Source organism: Physella acuta, unplaced genomic scaffold (assembly GCF_028476545.2).
Source record: "Physella acuta isolate Inbredline_101_S28 unplaced genomic scaffold, ASM2847654v3 ptg000053l, whole genome shotgun sequence".
NCBI lineage: Eukaryota > Metazoa > Mollusca > Gastropoda > Physidae > Physella > Physella acuta.
Window position 1 is genome coordinate 72,376 of NW_026731573.1, and position 18,988 is coordinate 91,363.

At 36.2% G+C, this 18,988-nt stretch overlaps 1 protein-coding gene across 3 annotated transcripts in view; it reads right to left on the reverse strand.

Moving 5' to 3' along the window:
* Positions 1-431: 431 nt before the first annotated feature.
* Positions 432-18,988, reverse strand: part of LOC131946722 (uncharacterized) — a 30,851-nt gene continuing 12,294 nt past the window's right edge. For all 3 annotated transcript variants that reach the window (XM_059307639.1, XM_059307650.1, XM_059307659.1), the window contains exons 2-12: positions 13,474-14,273; positions 12,716-12,845; positions 11,469-11,577; positions 6,972-7,059; positions 6,053-6,213; positions 5,819-5,951; positions 5,503-5,706; positions 4,254-4,418; positions 1,679-1,753; positions 1,160-1,279; positions 432-889 (exon numbers count right to left, since the gene is read on the reverse strand). In XM_059307639.1, coding sequence (XP_059163622.1) covers positions 794-889; positions 1,160-1,279; positions 1,679-1,753; positions 4,254-4,418; positions 5,503-5,706; positions 5,819-5,951; positions 6,053-6,213; positions 6,972-7,059; positions 11,469-11,577; positions 12,716-12,845; positions 13,474-14,217 — 2,025 coding nt within the window. In that variant the 5' untranslated portion in view covers positions 14,218-14,273 and the 3' untranslated portion in view covers positions 432-793. The remainder of the gene's footprint in view (positions 890-1,159; positions 1,280-1,678; positions 1,754-4,253; positions 4,419-5,502; positions 5,707-5,818; positions 5,952-6,052; positions 6,214-6,971; positions 7,060-11,468; positions 11,578-12,715; positions 12,846-13,473; positions 14,274-18,988) is intronic.

Genomic DNA, 18,988 nt, shown 5'->3' on the forward strand with positions numbered 1-18,988 from the left:
TCGTTTTTAAAGAAATGTGTGTATAACAAAAAAAATACAATCTTGTAAACAAACTTGAGGTTTTCATTTGACTAATGTTAAGGGTAACCACGCCCAAATAGTTCAGTAGACGTAGGGCTTACACGCACGCACGCACGCACGCTGGCGCACGCACACACACACACACACATTTTCCATGACTGTTTTTTTTTTTAAAATTGCATTATGTGGGCAATTATCTAGCTAAATGGATAAATCACTAAGCATTTGCCATAATGTACTGTACTGTGCAGTGGTTTGGGGCAGGGATGAACTGAGGTTTCTGGAAAATAACGTCATAAACAATGAGGGTTTAAGTCAGAGGAAATGCTATATAACTAATACTGGGAGGGTAAAAAGTGTCTTACGATACATTTGCTCATCACAGTTTAAAATAGAAACAAACGCAAAAGTTAAAAATTCTTAGAAAATAAAAATATTTTTTTTAAATTAATTAAATGTTTAATTATTTTATTGTTGTCGAATGATACAAGTACACCTAATTGCACAGTCAACTCTTGAAAAGTCCAATACATTAAAACAATATCTTAATTGTGTAGGCATAAAACTCGGTGTCTTTGAGATTTAAAAAACAACCAAAATTCGAAGGTTTGTTGGCATGTAGTTAGATCAATGTCCTAAACTACTCCACACAAATTTTTAAATGTACGTATATATATATATATATATATATATATATATATATATATATATATATATATATATATATATATATATATATATATATATATATATATATAGTTTTTGCAACCAGTCATAGATGATTTTGAGAAAGGCTTAAACACGAATCTCTCCTTCTTAGTGACAGTTTCAGTTGGTTTCTTCGTTTTAAATAAAATTCATACATCGCCTGTAGGAAAAAAAAAATTTGAATAAATCACTTTAACTAGATTCAGTATTTCAGTATAAGCTACTGAAAATCTGCACTCTCAACTGAATTACTGAATATTGTAGTGTTATTATGTTATCACAACATGGACACTATTGATTTAATTTAAAAAATAGTATTTTTTATTTAAAATAAGTAACAAGGACTATTTAATTTACTTTTATTAATCGACCTATATACAACAATGCTTCAAATATACCCTCTTAATAAAAATAGCTGTTCGGCTCTCACCTGCTTTATATGTTTATGTAATATCTTCTGACCGTTAGTTAGTGGCGACATATGCGTTAGGTTATCATAAGCTCTCGTGTAACGCTCGTACAGTCGATTTGCTAGCCTGACATTCCCTGTCTAAATACAAATAATCATTTGAAATGCATACCAAGATTTTTAAAGCAATAAAATACACATATTGTGCACAGGCAACATTAAATGTGCAACATAAAATTAACAAAAGCTGCCAAAGTCAAGTTTTTCATTATGTTGACTGATAGAACTTGTTTATACCATAAGATTTAATGTACCTATTGGTAAGCGTTTTTCCCCATCTATTGGAAGGTGTCAGAATTCAGCTAAAGAATAAATACTGACAAATACATATGTGTCACTAGCTAACGAACATGAGGGATGTCATTTCTAGAGGTCTTCTGTCAGTGACAAAGCATTATATTTACTTATTATTATCAATTAGCATTTTCAATGCTGTTCAGGTTAGTAATAGTAGTATTACAGATACGACAGATAGTTTACCATATCATAGCTGTCTCCCACGCTGCTGACATTGGCTGCAGATAATGATCTTTGCATACGATAGTAAGATGGGTCCTACGGAGAAAATGTGTTATTAAGTTTAAGAGATTTGTCATTATTAAGGTTGCTAGCCGTCCGGCCAGGTCCTGACTGAAATTTTGTAAAAGACCTATCTATAAATGACCGTGACGTGTGTATTTATTAAGAATCACATAAGAGACGCTGCCGGGTCTTGGGTATATATATATGTAATTTCCATTCAATGTCTAAATGCAAATATTGACGTTTGAGAATCTATATCATAACACTAAAACTCTAAACTTAACCCTAACATCAACCAACCATAAGTACAAACACAAGCATAAATATAAATAAACGTAAATATAAACAGAATATTTATACTAGTTTCGCTGTTCTGTTCGCCTGTCTGTTGGGAACGCTCTAGAGAAAGCACAAGCAAAATAAACAAGTTAATTAAAAAGTCTAGTGACAATTTTAGCGCAATTTCCTTATGTTATCTAAAAATAGCTCTGTCGTAGCGTAAATCAAGAGCAGGGTTAGTAAAACCATTAGTTAGTTATTAAAACGTTTTTTATTAATTTTTTTTTTCAGTATTTTACATGTTTTATTTACAATAGAGTTACATGACTAAAAACCATTGCGCGCCTACTGAACGTGATGGCGCAGCCATGGAACGCGATGGCGCAGCTATTGAACGTGATGACGCGTGTGGTGTGGTTGGAAAAAATGCCTACTAATTCGGTCCAAATTTTAATTAATTCAAATTTTTTTTTGTGACTGAACGAAAGGATATTTTTGAAAACTTTCTTCGGCAATATTGTTCTAAATTATGGCAGGAATCGATTGGTACATGTTTCAAGTCACTAAGTGGTCTGGTTGCCAAAAACTGCTTTTTTTTCGAGGTTTTTTTTGGCTTTTCCGGGAAATCCATGAAAGAAACCCGGAATTTTTATAGCCTATGTTCATCCCCGTAACTTGCTTAACATAATTGCTTTTAGAACTAGTCATCGATATTGCTTCGTTGAGGAGGAGATACGACTTAAAGCTGCGGACACACATCCATCCATCCATCCATTCATTCATACATTCATACATCCAGAAATGACGGGTTAATAAACGCAATTCTCCAGAATGGAAATTGCGCTAAAAACTTTCACAGTCCAACGGAAAACGGAAAACCCCCGCTATTTTTTTTAGTACTTTACATGTTTTATTTACAATAGAGTTGTAAAAAAAACCATTGAACGTGATGACGCCCTATTGAACGTGATGATGCATATATAATAGCGCGGAATAGTTTGATGAAACAGCCTACTAATTTGGACAACATTTTAATTAATTCATAAAAAATTAACTAAGCGACCAATTAAGTCAAATTGAATGTCATGACGCATTGTCTTTATGTTTTGACCCACGTACCAACTACGAACCGTATCTGTCAGTTAGAAGTGCCTGCCATTTCGCTTGGCCGTTTTGATCTAGACTAACAACAGACTGACGAAGAAGTGTGTTAAATAAAAGCTTGTAAAAAAGCTTTTTTTTTTACCTTTTTTTTTTTAATAAATTTATGTTATTAGCTGTTAACATATAGACAAAAATAATATGTAGCCACCTATAGCAGTTCTGGTTGCCATGGAAACCACAAAAAAGGTGTAAAAAACAACGCATTTTTAAACCTCTATTACTTTTTCCCCAAAAGAGATTTTTAAAAATCTATACATTACTACTTTTTTTTCACTGTGATAGCTTGTATTCAACTTTTAACACACAATTTTACGTACCACTATGTACAAAATTAGGGGATTGTGCTACAAAAACATTAATATTTCCTACTGTATTGCTGTTTGTATATATATATATATATTTTTTTTTTTATAAAGCTGTACAATACGTAATTAGGTTGGAAACAATGTTCTTTTTAACCAAACTGTTAATCACAAATTAATTTAAAAACGTTAATTAATTTATTGATATATTCATTGGTAGATTAACCACATTAATTATAAAAGTTCAGAACAATGACTTTACTTATAGTGACGTCACATGATTTATTTACTTTTATAACAATAATTGCGGCTTCCATCGAAGACTTTGTTGCCCGTACAAAAGTTTAACGCATTATAAAGCTAATTTTCTGTCGGCTATAGCTTTAACGATACGCCCGTTTGCTATTTTTATTAGGTTCCAACACTATTATCAATTTTCAACTGTTCTTCTAATTTGAGTTTGAGTATACCATAAATTTCTCTAGATCTACTGATCAGCTGCCGAAGGAAGTAAAAGTTATAGATCTAGAATCTAGGTCAAACCAAAATTAATTAGATTAAAATAAAAACAATTATAAAAACACGATACATTATTGAGTTTCTCTATTAAACTATTTTTGTCCTAAATATTTTATATAAATCTTTGCTTTTAAGCTTCAAAAATCATCTAATTCCAGAATACAAGGGATTTATCTATCTAGATTCTAGGTGTAGAAAGTAAAAATAATTTCTAGAAAAGAAATACGCAAACCAATCTAATATATCTGCTTGATATAAACGTTTCTCACATAAGATAGAGCGTGTTCAATTTGCCGCTGTAGATCGAACATTTCCCTCTCTAATTCTGTGAGCTTGAGGTTGAAGTTCATAATGTCTATACTTCTCACCACTTCACCTTCACACTGTGCGCACACTCGATAGACCTCAGACGCTTCAATGGCGTTGATCTCATCCTGACTCAATAGAAATATTTCTTCAATAAAATAAATATCGGGGCAATATTAATCACACTGTAAAACAGCTTAAAAATATTATTTTTATAGCCATAATTAATATTTCTTTTAGTTTTTTAAAATCTTAAAATAAAGATGCTCAGTTGAAGTGGAAATGTATCTGATAATGAAACATCGTTTATCCTAATATATAAAAGCCCATGTGCGCACTTCTCTCTCTCCGTCCGTCACATATTTTTCTGGGCTTTTAGATCAGTATCTTAAGCGTATATCGAGAACTTAAAGTTACTGACTTACGTTGAAAGTAATATGTTAGCTGTACTAAATGTATAAATTAAATTTTATTTGAAGACGAAAAGTTGTTCTGAAATAGGTTATTAAGATTTAGATTTTAGTTAAAGTTCTGGATTCCGGATGAAGTTCAGTTTCCTGTAAAATTTCGTTTCCGGTTAAAATATAGTTTCTGGTTTTATTAAAATGGCGGTTCTAGATATAGTTTCATTTTTGGTTCGATTTCGTTTCCTGTTACATTTAGGTTTCAGATAGATTTCCAGTTCCGGTACAGAGGTTTAGATTTTCATTTAGGTTGATGTGTAGATATTGATTTGGCTTAGAGAAAAGAAAGTAATTTAATACTTTGTCCGAACCCATTGATTTTTAGCTTTTTAATTCTTTCCTAGCTTTGGCACAAATATCTTTCAACGTGTAGTGAAGCACATTGCGTTTTAACGAGTACAGATTTTTTAAAGATATCATTTTCCTTTCCCTTTTATGACAGAGACATTTGAGTCAGATGAAGTATTTTATATTTCAGGTTGAAATTGTGGAGATAGTTAGCCTAAGGGTTAGGGTGTATGTTGATTCTGTTCATTCCATAACCATGTTCAATGTTGGTGTTTGTGTTACTGGTTGTAGATGTTGTTGTGGTTGGTTAGGGTACGGTTTAGAGTTAGTTTAAAGTTGTATATACTGATAGAGCCAGTATTAAGTAATGTCTTTATAATACGACTTTGAAAAGCAATATTTCTTATGAATAATGAACAGAATACTTTTATCAAGGTAAAAAAAAATAACAGTTAATTACCTGTTCGTTTACAATGACATGAATTTTGATTTGACTGATGTCCAACTGGTCGTTCAAGTTTGTTTCAGACGGAAGATAAACTTGCAGAGTTTTATATGTGCATGACATACAGAACGTCTGTTGGCAGAGACAGCAGTCGCGAATATCGGACAACATGCGTAGCTGACGTTTGCACGCTTTACACTCCTTGTTCTTCTTGGATAACTAACACAAAGTTTTAAAATCTAATCAAGCGAAATGTTGTATAACATGATTAGATACTTTTATTTTTTTAATATAATATAACAGGGAATAATAATAGAGGAGAACAAGTGACCTGTTTAGGAGAAGTGTTTTCTAGATGCAAGTAATTGGCTAAAAAAGTGTGTCTTGTCTGCTTTTCGAGCTGTTCCTCAAGTTCTGTTAAAAATCTGTACAACAAATTCTTTAAACTTGGGACCATATCCAGCCTATAGTTGATAAATAAATAAATAAAACTGGTTATAAAAGCTAATAGGTACGATAAAAGCGAATGGCAGCAATAACTTTTTGAATTGTACCTGATACTTACATGTTCTGGACCTCGGCTTGTTTGTTCACGTGTACAGGTGTAATCTCTAGTCCTTTACTTTTCCTAAAGTTGTCTCTCAATTGAAGAAATTCTGACCACAAACCGCGAGTTAATCCCCTAGAAGACTCGCTGGCAATATCTTTGCAGCAGCTATCACAGATCTAATTATACATTAAATAGCTTTTTTTAAAAAAAAATTAAAAATTTCTTTGCACATTTCATACATCCGTTGCAATCATAAACTGTTTTTGCTATCTTTGGTTATAATATATATATATATATATATATATATATATATATATATATATATATATATATATATATATATATATATATATATATATATATATATATATATATATATATAATGTCTAATTGAAAGTCTTTGCATTAATAGTCTTCGACGTTAAAAGTAACCCATATGTCTAAAAATAAGTATGACGCGCTAATAACACATCGAAGATAACCACTAGCCATGGCATTAAGATTGAGCTGGAAATGACGCATTAAAATGACTAATAACCCTGACATTAAAAATGACCCTTAACCTGGCATAAAGAGTAACCAGTATTCCTGTCATTAAGAATGACACCAATGCCATTTCTTAAGAATGACCCCCTACCTTAACATTAACAATAACGTGTATGTTCAACTTTAAAAAAATTGACCTCCTACTTTATAAAAATATTATGCGAAATTATGCGAAGTGTATGATTTAAAAATTTTGGAGCACTTATCGCGCAACTTTTGTCATTTACTAATAAAACACCTTGTCTTGGAAAATGTATTACAAAATAATTAAATTAAAGAAAAAGCCAAACAATCACGTTTGTACTGCTAAGTTTAACTATTTGCGCCTTACTTAAACATACAGATAGTGTATGAAGTTCAAAAAAGGTTACGTAACAAAACATAGTACCCGCGTAGTAGACGAAACAGACTCCTCTTGTTCAATAATGTCATAGACGTTCTTAGGTATACATTTTTCACAAAACGACTGCCTACATCTGCAATTGAACGGAGGGAAAAAACAACATTACAGTGGCATCATTTATTTATTATTTATTTACATAAAAATAGGGTAAACGTATTGTCAAGGGGCAAAGTTTTAGCAGTAGGATGCGGCTAGTACTAAAGAAAGTAATACATTTTTGTTTAATACTACCCAATGAAAATAATTTGTAACAATTTATTTTTAATTCATGTTTTCGTCACATTTATCAATACCAATGTGCACGCTAAAAATGTGTATTACATAAAGCGGAAATCAGTGTAAATAAAATAGATAGCAGGGCGTACCCAAGAATCACAGATTCTCGAATCACAGAGCGCTCGAATGCAGTTTTAGCACGAATACAAATGCGAAATTATATAAATAAACCGGGAGTGATCTCCCCTAAACTTTCTCGAATATTCTTATATAACACTACGTGCGATGGCAACTCTGGATGTAGTAGACATGATTTTTAATTACTTAAAATTTTTACAATAGAATAGAATATCGTAGAAAAAAGAATTGCGCACCAAGAGAAAGCCAAACAAAATGTGTATAATAGCGTAAATTACTTCTTCCGGTCAACGGAAATTACTCAAAATTTGATAGAAGCCAGATAATTACATTTTTTACTTACATGTGAAATTTCATTTATTTATCTAAAATAATACTCAAGTTATAGGCTTTTGCAAAATTCAAAGTAGAAAAAGTTCCACTTCCGGTTATTTGAAATCTCTAAAAAGTTGATAGACAAATGTGATATAATACTTATATATGAAATTTCATCAACATAGCTGTAACTGTACTCAAGTTATCTTGTTTACAGACACACAGACACACACACATACACACAGACAAGATTGCAAATCTTTGTTTTTCCGCCTCAGAGAGGTGTAAAACGTTGAGATTTGCAAAAATCTCATTTTTTTTTTGCACGATTACAATACTTTCTCTATACTAAGTATATACGAGCAAGTAAAAACGATTCCTTGCTAAGTATAATAATATATTATATATTATATAGTTGGTTTATAACTTAGGCTGCAAAAAGTTAGGGGTTTTTCATTGTGAAATTGTTGTTTACGATAGAAAATAAATCGTGAGATATCTCCCTTTAAATTTTCTCGTACATTCTAAAATAGCAGTACGAAATGACACTTCCAGGACTATAGAAATACGTTTTCTTTATTTTTAATATTTGTTTTTTTAAAAAGAATAGAATAGGTGGTCGCCTAGGGCGCTGTCCATAGGGGGCGCAAAAATGTGAAATCGCCATTAATAAAAAACACGTAATAATTGATAACTTTGATTATATTACATTAACTATATACATTAACTACATACAAAGACGTAACGATCTATGTAGGTGCCCAGGACGAACTATCAATTTTGCGCCTTATCTTGCGCGTTGGTGAAAATGCGCCCCCCACCTCCCTCAATTTAAAAGGTCGGGGCGCTTTTTAACCAGTGTTTCTTCCAGGGGGCGATAGAGATGCCTGGAAGAAAATCTGTCTTTTACAGTCACTTTGCCTTTTTATTTTGGTGTCACACAATTGATGTAGAAAACAATTAAATAAGTCTATAATGCCAAGTAGCAGTCCAGATTCTTTATTTCGACTGTATATAATTCAGTTATGAGCTCTTTATATTATTACCTATCACGTTTTTGGGTTGGCGCATAACGTAGGCCGTTTAGGGAGGGGGAGGGGGGACAAAGCCGACACAAATTTCTATTTTTTTGCACCTTGATAGAATAGTGGTTTTGTAAAAACAAAAAAACTAATCGATTGCAACAGTTATTGTTCTACAGTAACTAAAACACATTGTTGCGTAGAGAGAAAAAAACCTTCATAAGTTGTAGTATGAAAAATGGGCAAATCTTTAAACCACTTCTATGGCTTATTCTCTCCTTTAAATAGTCGAATCGGGTGCCGATAAAACTAATTATATAGTGTTTTTTTTTTACTAAGCGAATTAAAACTAAAAATTCTTCTCTTAAGAATTATAAAAATTAAGCATCCTGACGGATGACTAAACTATAAAAAGGAGTTAATACCAAATTAATAGTATACATGCAAAAAACAACAACAACAACAAAAAACCGCGGGAAACCATTACAGGTATCACGTTTCCTTGATTCATGGTCCCTGACCAACTTGCCAAATAAGAAGGAACACTAGTATTCATAATATTCGTTGGGCGTAAATAAGAAATTTAAAAACTTGATAACTCGAGGCCAGATATGAGTTCGGGCCTATCTCTCCGCATCTCACTCTAACAATCCTCTCTGCATTCAGTCCATTCTATGTCACTCTTCATTCCAGCGCCCGATCGTTCCATCTTCGTTTTCTTCTGTCTCTCAACATCTTCTGCCTCGCTCTCAACATCTTCTGTCTCGCTCAGCTCACATCTTCTGTCTCTCTCATCTACTGCCTCTCACATCGTCTGTCTCTCACATCTTCTGTCTCTCACGTCTTCTGTCTCTCTCATCTACTGCCTCTCACATCGTCTGTCTCTCACATCTTCTGTCTCTCACATCTTCTGTCTCTCTCATCTTCTGTTTCTCACATCTTCTGTCTCTCTCATCTTCTGTCTCTCTCATCTTCTGTCTCTCACATCTTCTGTCTCTCACATCTTCTGTCTCTCACATCTTCTGTCTCTCTCATCTTCTGTCTCTCACATCTTCTGTCTCTCTCATTTTCTGTCTCTCACATCTTCTGTTTCTCGCATCTTCTGTCTCTCTCATTTTCTGTCTCTCACATCTTCTGTCTCTCACATCTTCTGTCTCTCACATCTTCTGTCTCTCACATCTTCTGTCTCTCACATCTTCTGTCTCGTTCAGCTCTCATCTTCTGTCTCTCACATCTTCTCTCACATCTTCTATCTCTCACATCTTCTGTCTCTCACATCTTCTGTCTCTCTCATCTTCTGTCTCTCACATCTTCTCTCACATCTTCTATCTCTCACATCTTCTGTCTCTCACATCTTCTGTCTCTCACATCCTTTGTCTCTCGCATCTTCTCTCTCTCACATCTTCTGTCTCTCACATCTTCTGTCTCTCACATCTTGTCTCTCACTTCTTCTGTCTCTCACATCTTCTGTCTCGTTCAGCTCTCATCTTCTGTCAATCACATCTTCTGTCTCTCTCATCTTCTGTCCCTCACATCTTCGGTCTCTCACATCTTCTGTCTCTCACATCTTCTGTCTCTCACATCCTTTGTCTCTCGCATCTTCTCTCTCTCACATCTTCTGTCTCTCACATCTTCTGTCTCTCACTTCTTCTGTCTCTCACATCTTCTGTCTCTCACATCTTCTGTCTCTCACTTCTTCTGTCTCTCACATCTTCTGTCTCTCACATCTTCTGTCTCTCACATCTTCTGTCTCTCACATCTTCTGTCTCTCTCATTTTCTGTCTCACACATCTTCTGTCTCTCACATCTTCTGTCTCTCACATCTTCTGTCTCTCACATCTTCTGTCTCTCACATCTTCTGTCTCTCACTTCTTCTGTCTCTCACATCTTCTGTCTCTCACATCTTCTGTCTCTCACATCTTCTGTCTCTCACATCTTCTGTCTCTCGCATCTTCTCTCTCTCGCATCTTCTGTCTCTCACATCTTCTGTCTCTCACATCTTCTGTCTCTCACATCTTCTGTCTCTCACATCTTCTGTCTCTCACATCTTCTGTCTCTCACATCTTCTGTCTCTCACATCTTCTGTCTCTCTCATCTTCTATCTCTCACATGTTCTGTCTCTCACATCTTCTGTCTCTCACATCTTCTGTCTCTCACATCTTCTGTCTCTCACATCGTCTGTCTCTCACATCTTCTGTCTCTCACATCTTCTGTCTCTCACATCTTCTGTCTCTCACATCTTCTGTCTCTCACATCTTCTGTCTCTAACATCTTCTGTCTCTCACATCTTCTGTCTCTCACATCTTCTGTCTCTAACATCTTCTGTCTCTCACATCTTCTGTCTCTCACATCTTCTGTCTCTCACATCTTCTGTCTCTCACATCTTCTGTCTCTCACATCTTCTGTCTCTCTCAGCTCACATCACCCAAAAATATCGCTGCTTATACCCCGTCACACCCAGATGTACATCCGGTATTGTCAACAATGTCTATCAAGGTCAAACTATTATATTTCGGTGCCTCTATTAATAGCTTGTCCATTTGTCTTTAAGTTTACAAGTCAAATTCTATTTTATTCACATCAGCTGCGTCACAACAGTTTCAAAATAACTATAAATAACTCAGTTCAGTACTGGCCTTGAACTTGTGCTTGTTGACAGACACTATTCGTTGTTTTTGTAACTACACTGGTTACACACACACACACACACACGCGCGCGCATATATATATATATATATATATATATATATATATATATATATATATATATATAGTAGTATAAAGTACATACCTAATGCAATGGTATCTAACGCATCTTAATCCGAAACTCCGATAACATCGGGTACACCTTGTGGCTTTTTGTAGATGTGATTGTATAGCAACTTGGGGCTTTATGGAAGCTGGCAGATATATTTTAAAGTTTGCTTCAAGTTTTTTTATTAGAAAAAAAAAACCCTCGACACTCTCCTCAGAAAACACAGTTTTTGCTACGATTTCGTGCTCAAAAATGGGTAAGGGATAGTTTATCATTTTGTTATATTATGATAAAAGTAAAGTGAGTTGGTATAGAAGGTAGGCTATGTTATATCGGCTACAGGACATTACCCCCCTGGATATTTCCCCCCCGGACATTTCCCCCCGTATTCCCCCCCCGGAGCAATTATCCCCCCCCCTGTCAATTACCCCCCCCCCTGTCAATTACCCCCCCCCCCTCCCCGGGGAATTACCCCCACCCCCCTCTCAAGTTAAAATCCTAACTCTAACTAGAATTTTATACCTATATACTACTTTAATCCAAACCTTAAGAAAAAGACCAAAACCTAAGCATCCACCTTAGCCTAAAACTTCACACAAAACCAAAACCAAAGCTAGACACAACCCTAACCCTAACACTAGCTCTAACCCTAGCCCTAACCCTAATCTTAACCCTAGCCCTAGCCCAAAAACCTAACCCTAACCCTAACCCTAGCCCTAACCCTAACCCTAATCCTAATCCTAATCCTAATCCTAATCCTAATCCTAGCCCTAACCCTTACCCTTACCCTTACCCTTACCCTTACCCTTACCCTTACCCTTACCCTTACCCTTACCCTTACCCTTACCCTTACCCTTACCCTTACCCTTACCCTAACCCTAACCCTAACCCTAACCCTAACCCTAGCCCTAGCCCTAGCCCTAGCCCTAAACCTAACCCTAAACCTAGCCCTAACTCTAACCCTGTCCGGGGGGGGGGGGGTAATGTCCTACTGGGCGGGGGGGGGGGGGGTAATTGACGGGGGGGGGGGTAATTGACAGGGGGGTAGTTACTCTGGGGGGTAATGTCGGGGGGGGGGGGGGATATCCGGGGGGTAATTGACAGGGGGGGAATGCCCTGTTCCCGTTATATCACACTGCATTTGGTTATTCGCCTTTTTATGTGCGCTAAATAGCAGCTAATCAAGTAACTGGGAGAATATAGAGCCATGCCAGTATTTGTAACAAAAGCTAAAAAGCCGTAACTAACTTTTGGCATCAGTATCGATAACAATACGATCTTACGTGTTTTATTCATCCTGTAAAGCATCAGTGCATTCGTGATAATGTCAGCAAAAGTCATTGATTTATTTCTAATAGAGTCAATTTCTGGCGGAAGAAACTTCTTATTCACTTTTTCATCTAAACTAGATGACTGGAAAAATAATAAAATTGTTATAATTATAACATTGTACTAATCTAAGTACTTGATTTTTACATACATTTTTACTCGCGACTGATGTCTAGTAAGTAATTTTTTGCAAAATAATCTCTATTCCCCAGAAAAGGTAGGCTTTTAGAAAAAATATTTTTTTAAACCAAGTTAAACTATTTTACTGTGAATAATAACAGTTAGTGGGCATTTTTTAAAACAATATCTTACATAAAAAGCTTGAAGTGATTTAAAATATGTACAGTCAATCGAATTTAAAAGTTCAAAAATTATTCCTTTTAAACGAGCTATACAGCATAGCTTATAAGCTATCTTATTGCAATCGACTTTATTATGTTATTGTTTTTTTTTTTCATTTTATTTATTTATTTTTTATTACAAATCTAAACTGATTTTTAATTTTAGTGACCTTTCAAATATTAAGCTTTATAGAAAATCGCAAATGGTTTCTTCAATTTAAAAATATTATTTAAAAGACGAAGTGCGAAAGAATTTTTTTTCCATCACATTTAATATACTTATGCTTCTTTTTTCACCACGGCTAAAAGTAGATGTGTATGCGTATTTAATAAATACTTAAATAGCTAAAATGAAGATCTATGTATCAAACCTTTTTCTTGAAAATCCACCCAATTTTGGAGCGGTTCTGTACAAGTTCTTGTCCTCCAGTCGTCAATGAATGTTGGTGGACACATTCCCCGTTTTGGGCTTTTGTAGGTACTTTGATGAGATGGTTTTTATAGTTTTTTTCATCCGCCGCTGGTAATTGCTTCATTATCGAATTTCCTTCAGATTCTAAAGTTTTCGATACGTTCTTTGTATCATCTGTCGTTGCAATCAGGGTCTCCAAAGTTTCTTTGTCTTTTGTTGTGTTGTGTGATTCATACAAGGGGGTTGATTCAGGCTGCTTGATCATAAAAGATGGTGGAGCAGGAAGTGGGGGTGGAGATGCCGGCAGTGATGGGGCGTTGGGCGTAACTTTTATTTTTAAGGTTCCAGAAGTTCGGAAGAAAAAAAGAGATGGGTGTTCATTCGTCTGCCGTTGCCGTGAGACGTTTTGTTCATTCGTCTGCCGTTGCCGTGAGACGTTTTGTTCATTCGTCTGCCGTTGCCGTGAGACGTTTGAGACGAGACTCAGGGACTTGGATGGATGCTCCATGTTGGTACCAGATGGGAGCGCTGATGGTGGTCTTGTAGGGAGTGTTGGTGGCAAATGAGCAGCGGGAGGCGGTGGTAGTATTGGTGGGAAACGAGGATAAAGTGACTTTGTTTCTGCCGAATGGGATGCACATAACGCTGTAACCGGCGGAGTAATACGTCTCGAAGCATTTGGGCGATACAAAACATCTGACATTTTTATCTTTTTTCAACACTGATTTCGTTTTACAAGCGATTTGCATTGTAAAAAAGCTGTAGATTAAAGATTTTCGAATTGATTGCATTAATCATTAATTTTATCATGAGCACTTAAGTAGTATATTAGGTCGCTTTTGGAGCGATTTTTTGGCGGAGCAGGATGCGCAGGCGGGACAATGACATATAGTAAAATACTCGGAGCAGGATGCGCAGCCTGCCGCAGCCTGCCGCAAAGACATATAGTAAAATACTACGCCAGCTGCCGCAGGGTGGGTGAGCAGGATGCGCAGGCGGGACAACGACATATAGTAAAATACTACGCCAACTGGGGTTGGCGGAGCAGTGAAGGGTGAGTCACCTTTTGGTGACCTTGTGACGTAATCATTGACCTTTTGACGTAATCAGTGACCTTGTGACGTAATCATTGACCTAGTTACGTAATTTTAATGCGTTTTTTAATGAGTTTTAATGAATTTTTAAAATTTTAATTAATTTTTATTATCGAGTTACGTAATTTAATTACTTTGATTGTATTTTTTATTTTGTTTAATTTGTTTGTTTACTTGTTGTTTAATTTAATTACTTTGTTTATATTGTGTAATTTTTATTAACGAGTTACGTAATTTGATTATTTGTTTACTTTTTAATTATTTTTATTTTGTTTATTTTTAATTTAATTTAATTTTATAATTAGTTTAATTATTATTAACGAGTTACGTAATTTGATTTTAATTTTTTTAAATTTTTTAAATTTTTTTAAATTATTATTTTTAAATTTTATTTTTAATTGTTGTTTACTTGTTGTTTAATTTAATTACTTTGTATAATTTATTTGTTTGAAATTCATTTTAATTAGTTTGCTTTTAATTTCTTTGTTGTACGCCGTTTGAAATAAAAGACTAACACTAGCGTGTACTAGAAAGTGTCATTGTGTATAACATCCATTTAACCACAGCTGTTACTTATTAGCGACAGCTTGTACTTATCGATCCGCCCGTGAGCCTCCCCGGCGCTCCCCGTGGTTGCTTAATAGCGGACTCACTGAAGCGATCACAACAGGTAATTAATCGAAACCATTAAGTCCCTCTCCGCGTTAAGTGTGGCGACAGCTGGTGCTGTAATTAGTCATGGCTCTCGGCTTTTTTCATTAGACTTCAGCTGTACATGAACTATGTTCACATATCGTACGCCCGGTCATTCTTTGATCAAATTAAAAAATTTTGTTTCCACATGTCCTGCGAATCGTCCCTTGCTATGTATGAAAGATTAATGGTTGTAACTATTCGCTTATAGCGAGGGTCAGCGAAAACAAAAATATATTTAAGGGTCGGAATTTTCTTTCAACCACCGTTAAGTCAGGTTTTGAGACGAAACGAAGTCTCGGTAGGTTCGTGTTTTTTAATGGGCGACAGGGCGACTTGATGCGTTGGTACGTAGGTATGCGGGGTTAAGGTTCTATAACTCTATATATTTAAATACGTTTTTTTTTATTCAAATGAGTTTACTCCCCCTAACGTAAGTACATGTAAAGAGGGATTTCCTATAGATCTGTAATGAATTAGGCCTTTTTGACTATGACTTGTTGCCCAGGTGTTGACATGATACGCTTTTTTGAGATATACATACACACACACACACAAACACACACACACACACACACACACACATGCGCGCGCGCGCGAAATTCATACTAGGTCGGTAATGGCGGAGAGAACTTATAGGTATACATTATCATGGCGACAACAAAAGCGACTCTTATTTTATTTACATGAAAGCGTGTTTTCCAAAAAGTGTCACCATGCCATTGTCATTTTCGCAGCGGGGTTTATTTTAAGTGTACCCCGTGCACGGTTGTTTACATTTTAAAAGACGTGTCGCGTGTCTTCCCCTTACGGCTTCCCTAATAGAGAAACGAGAGGAAAGACAACTGTTCTAAAATTAGAACAGACTTGTCTACACACACGAGTATCGTCCCTTGTGAAAAAAAAAAAATTCGCGTCAGATTCCTTAACTAAACAGTCAATTTCTTTAACAAGTTAAAAAATAATTTAGGAAGACAAGGGTTAACAACATTAGACGCTACCGTTTTTGTTTCCTGTGACGACAAGGCACAATACACTTTTGTATTTTATGTCTCAAGTAGAGGGTGGGATATTTTTTCTTTGTAAGCGTGTTGTAAACAATGGGTAGAGGAAGCGATTACTAGGTAAGAGGGGAGAGAACGTGACGTACATCGCGATATTTGAAAACATGGCGATGTTTAACCTCAACCAAAAAAGGCAATGAACCTAGAAGGAAGACGAATATATATCTTAGTCTTGCAGCAGATTACCTCCCCATGTTCGCTTTAGTATTACAGTTTTCATCAAACTTCTTTTTGACTTGAACTTCGTTAATTTTTAAGAAAGTTTACTTATACATAATACACTACGTCTAATGACAAGTTTTTATTTTTACCACTCAATGTATTTTCTTTTTCTATACCTTACATTGTCATCTTAATTTTTGATCACCTTAGTAAAAATTTGCTTAAGATTATAAACTTCAAGTTTTAAAAAACAACAACGTCGTGTCAAATGACACACCGTTTAAAATGTCTACATTTAAAGTTCACCAAAATAATGAAGTAAAAACTAAATATCATATGACATTAGCATACATATCATTCAATCTAATCACTCTAAAGTACAAATCAATAATTTTTATTGATTAAGGGGCTGGGTGAGTTATTTTTATCACTATTCGCCCTTCCCCTTCCCTTTGTCCGCAACCCCTTTCCCCTTCTCCCATCCAACCTTGCGTCATCACACTAACCTCAATACCAACCGCTAGATACACAGACCGTACCACTACCCATTCTATTCCATTTAAGAGACAAAGGCTGTATGACAATCCTAAAGACAAATATTTATTCAACTAATATCACAACCCCTAGACACTACTCCAACAGACTGGGCTATGTAAGTTGTAGACGCCACTCCTCGTTGAATATCTCTTGCACCCTACCTACATCGACAACTTTGTCCGCCGCCCTCGCCCTATCCCTAAACACCCGCTTGATAAACACACCATACCACTACCCACACTATTCCCTTGGACAGACAAAGGACAAAGTAACAGACAAACATTTATCCCCCTTCGTTTACTGTCACAAGTGACAACGTTCCCATCCAACTCCGAAACATCCATGCCCCAATTTCGAAACCAACCTCGTTGAAAACTCCCCTGACCCTAGTTTAACTTTGCCTCACCGATTCCAAAACAGTCCTGTACCAAACATCCATGTACCAATTTTGAAACCTGTCTTGTTGAAAACAAAAAGACCGTCCCACTCTAGTGTAAACTCTACCCCGATCAACTCCGAAACAGGGATGGTCCTCGTTTGAAACCTGCCTCGGTGAAAACAAAATCCTTCCCACTCTAGTATAGACTCGGCCTCTAACACTTCAAAAACATCCCTGTACCAACTTTGAAACACAACTCGGTGAAACCCAAACTCCCCCAACGCTAGTTTAAACTCTTCCCTCGTCACTTCAAAAACATCCCTGTACCAACTTTGAAACACGCATCGGTGAAACCCATACGCCCCCCGACGCTAGTTTAAACTTTACACCAATCGATTCCAAAACATGCCTGTAACAACTTTGAAACCGGCCTCGATGAAAACAAAAACCATCCCACCGTAGTATAGACTCGGCCCCTAACACTTCCAAAACATGCATGTACTAACTTTGAAATCACCCTCGGTGAAAACTTCACCGACCCTAGTATGGACTCTATACCTACCGAGTCCAAAACATGCATGTTCCGAGTTCAAAACCAACCTTCACCGACACTAGTATGAACTCGGCTACCAACAATTCCAAAACATGCATGTTCCGAGTTCAAAACCAACCTTCACCGACACTAGTATGAACTCGGCTACCAACGATTCCCAATCATGCATGTACCAACTTTCCAACCTGCCTCAGTGCTAACAAAATTCCCCGACCCTAGTATGAACTCGACTGCCAACAATTCCTAAACATCCATGTACCAACTTTGTAACCTGCCTCGGTGAAAACTTCACCGACCTTAGTTTAACTCTCCCTAACAATTCCAATGATGCATGTACGAACTTTGTAACCTGCCTCGGTTAAAACACCCCCGTCCCTAGTATGAACTCGGTTACCAACAATTTCTAAACATGCATGTTCCGAGTTCAAAACCAACCTTCACCGACACTAGTATGAACTCGGCTACCAACAATTCCTAAACATGCATGTACCAACTTTGCAACCTACCTCGGTGTTAACAAAAACTCCCCTGACCCTAGTATGGACTCTACACCTACCGATTCCAAAACATGCATGTTCCGAGTTCAAAACCAACCTTCACCGACACTAGTATGAACTCTAGCCCTACCGATTCCAAAACATACATGTTCCGAGTTCAAAACCAACCTTCACCGACCCTAGTATGAACACGGCCCCTAACAATTCCAAGGATGCCTGTACCAACTTTACAACCTGCCTCAGTGTTAGCAAAACTCCCCGACCCTAGTATGAACGCGACTGCCAACAATTCCTAAACATGCATGTCCCAGCTTTGTAACCTGCCTCGGTGAAAACTTCACCGACCCTAGTATGGACTCTCTACCTATCAATTCTAAAACATGGATGTATCAACTTCGAAACATCCCTCTGTGTTAACAAAACTCCCGCGACCCTACTATAGACTCGACCCCTAACGATTCCAAAACATGTATGGTCTAGCTTCGAACCCTGCCT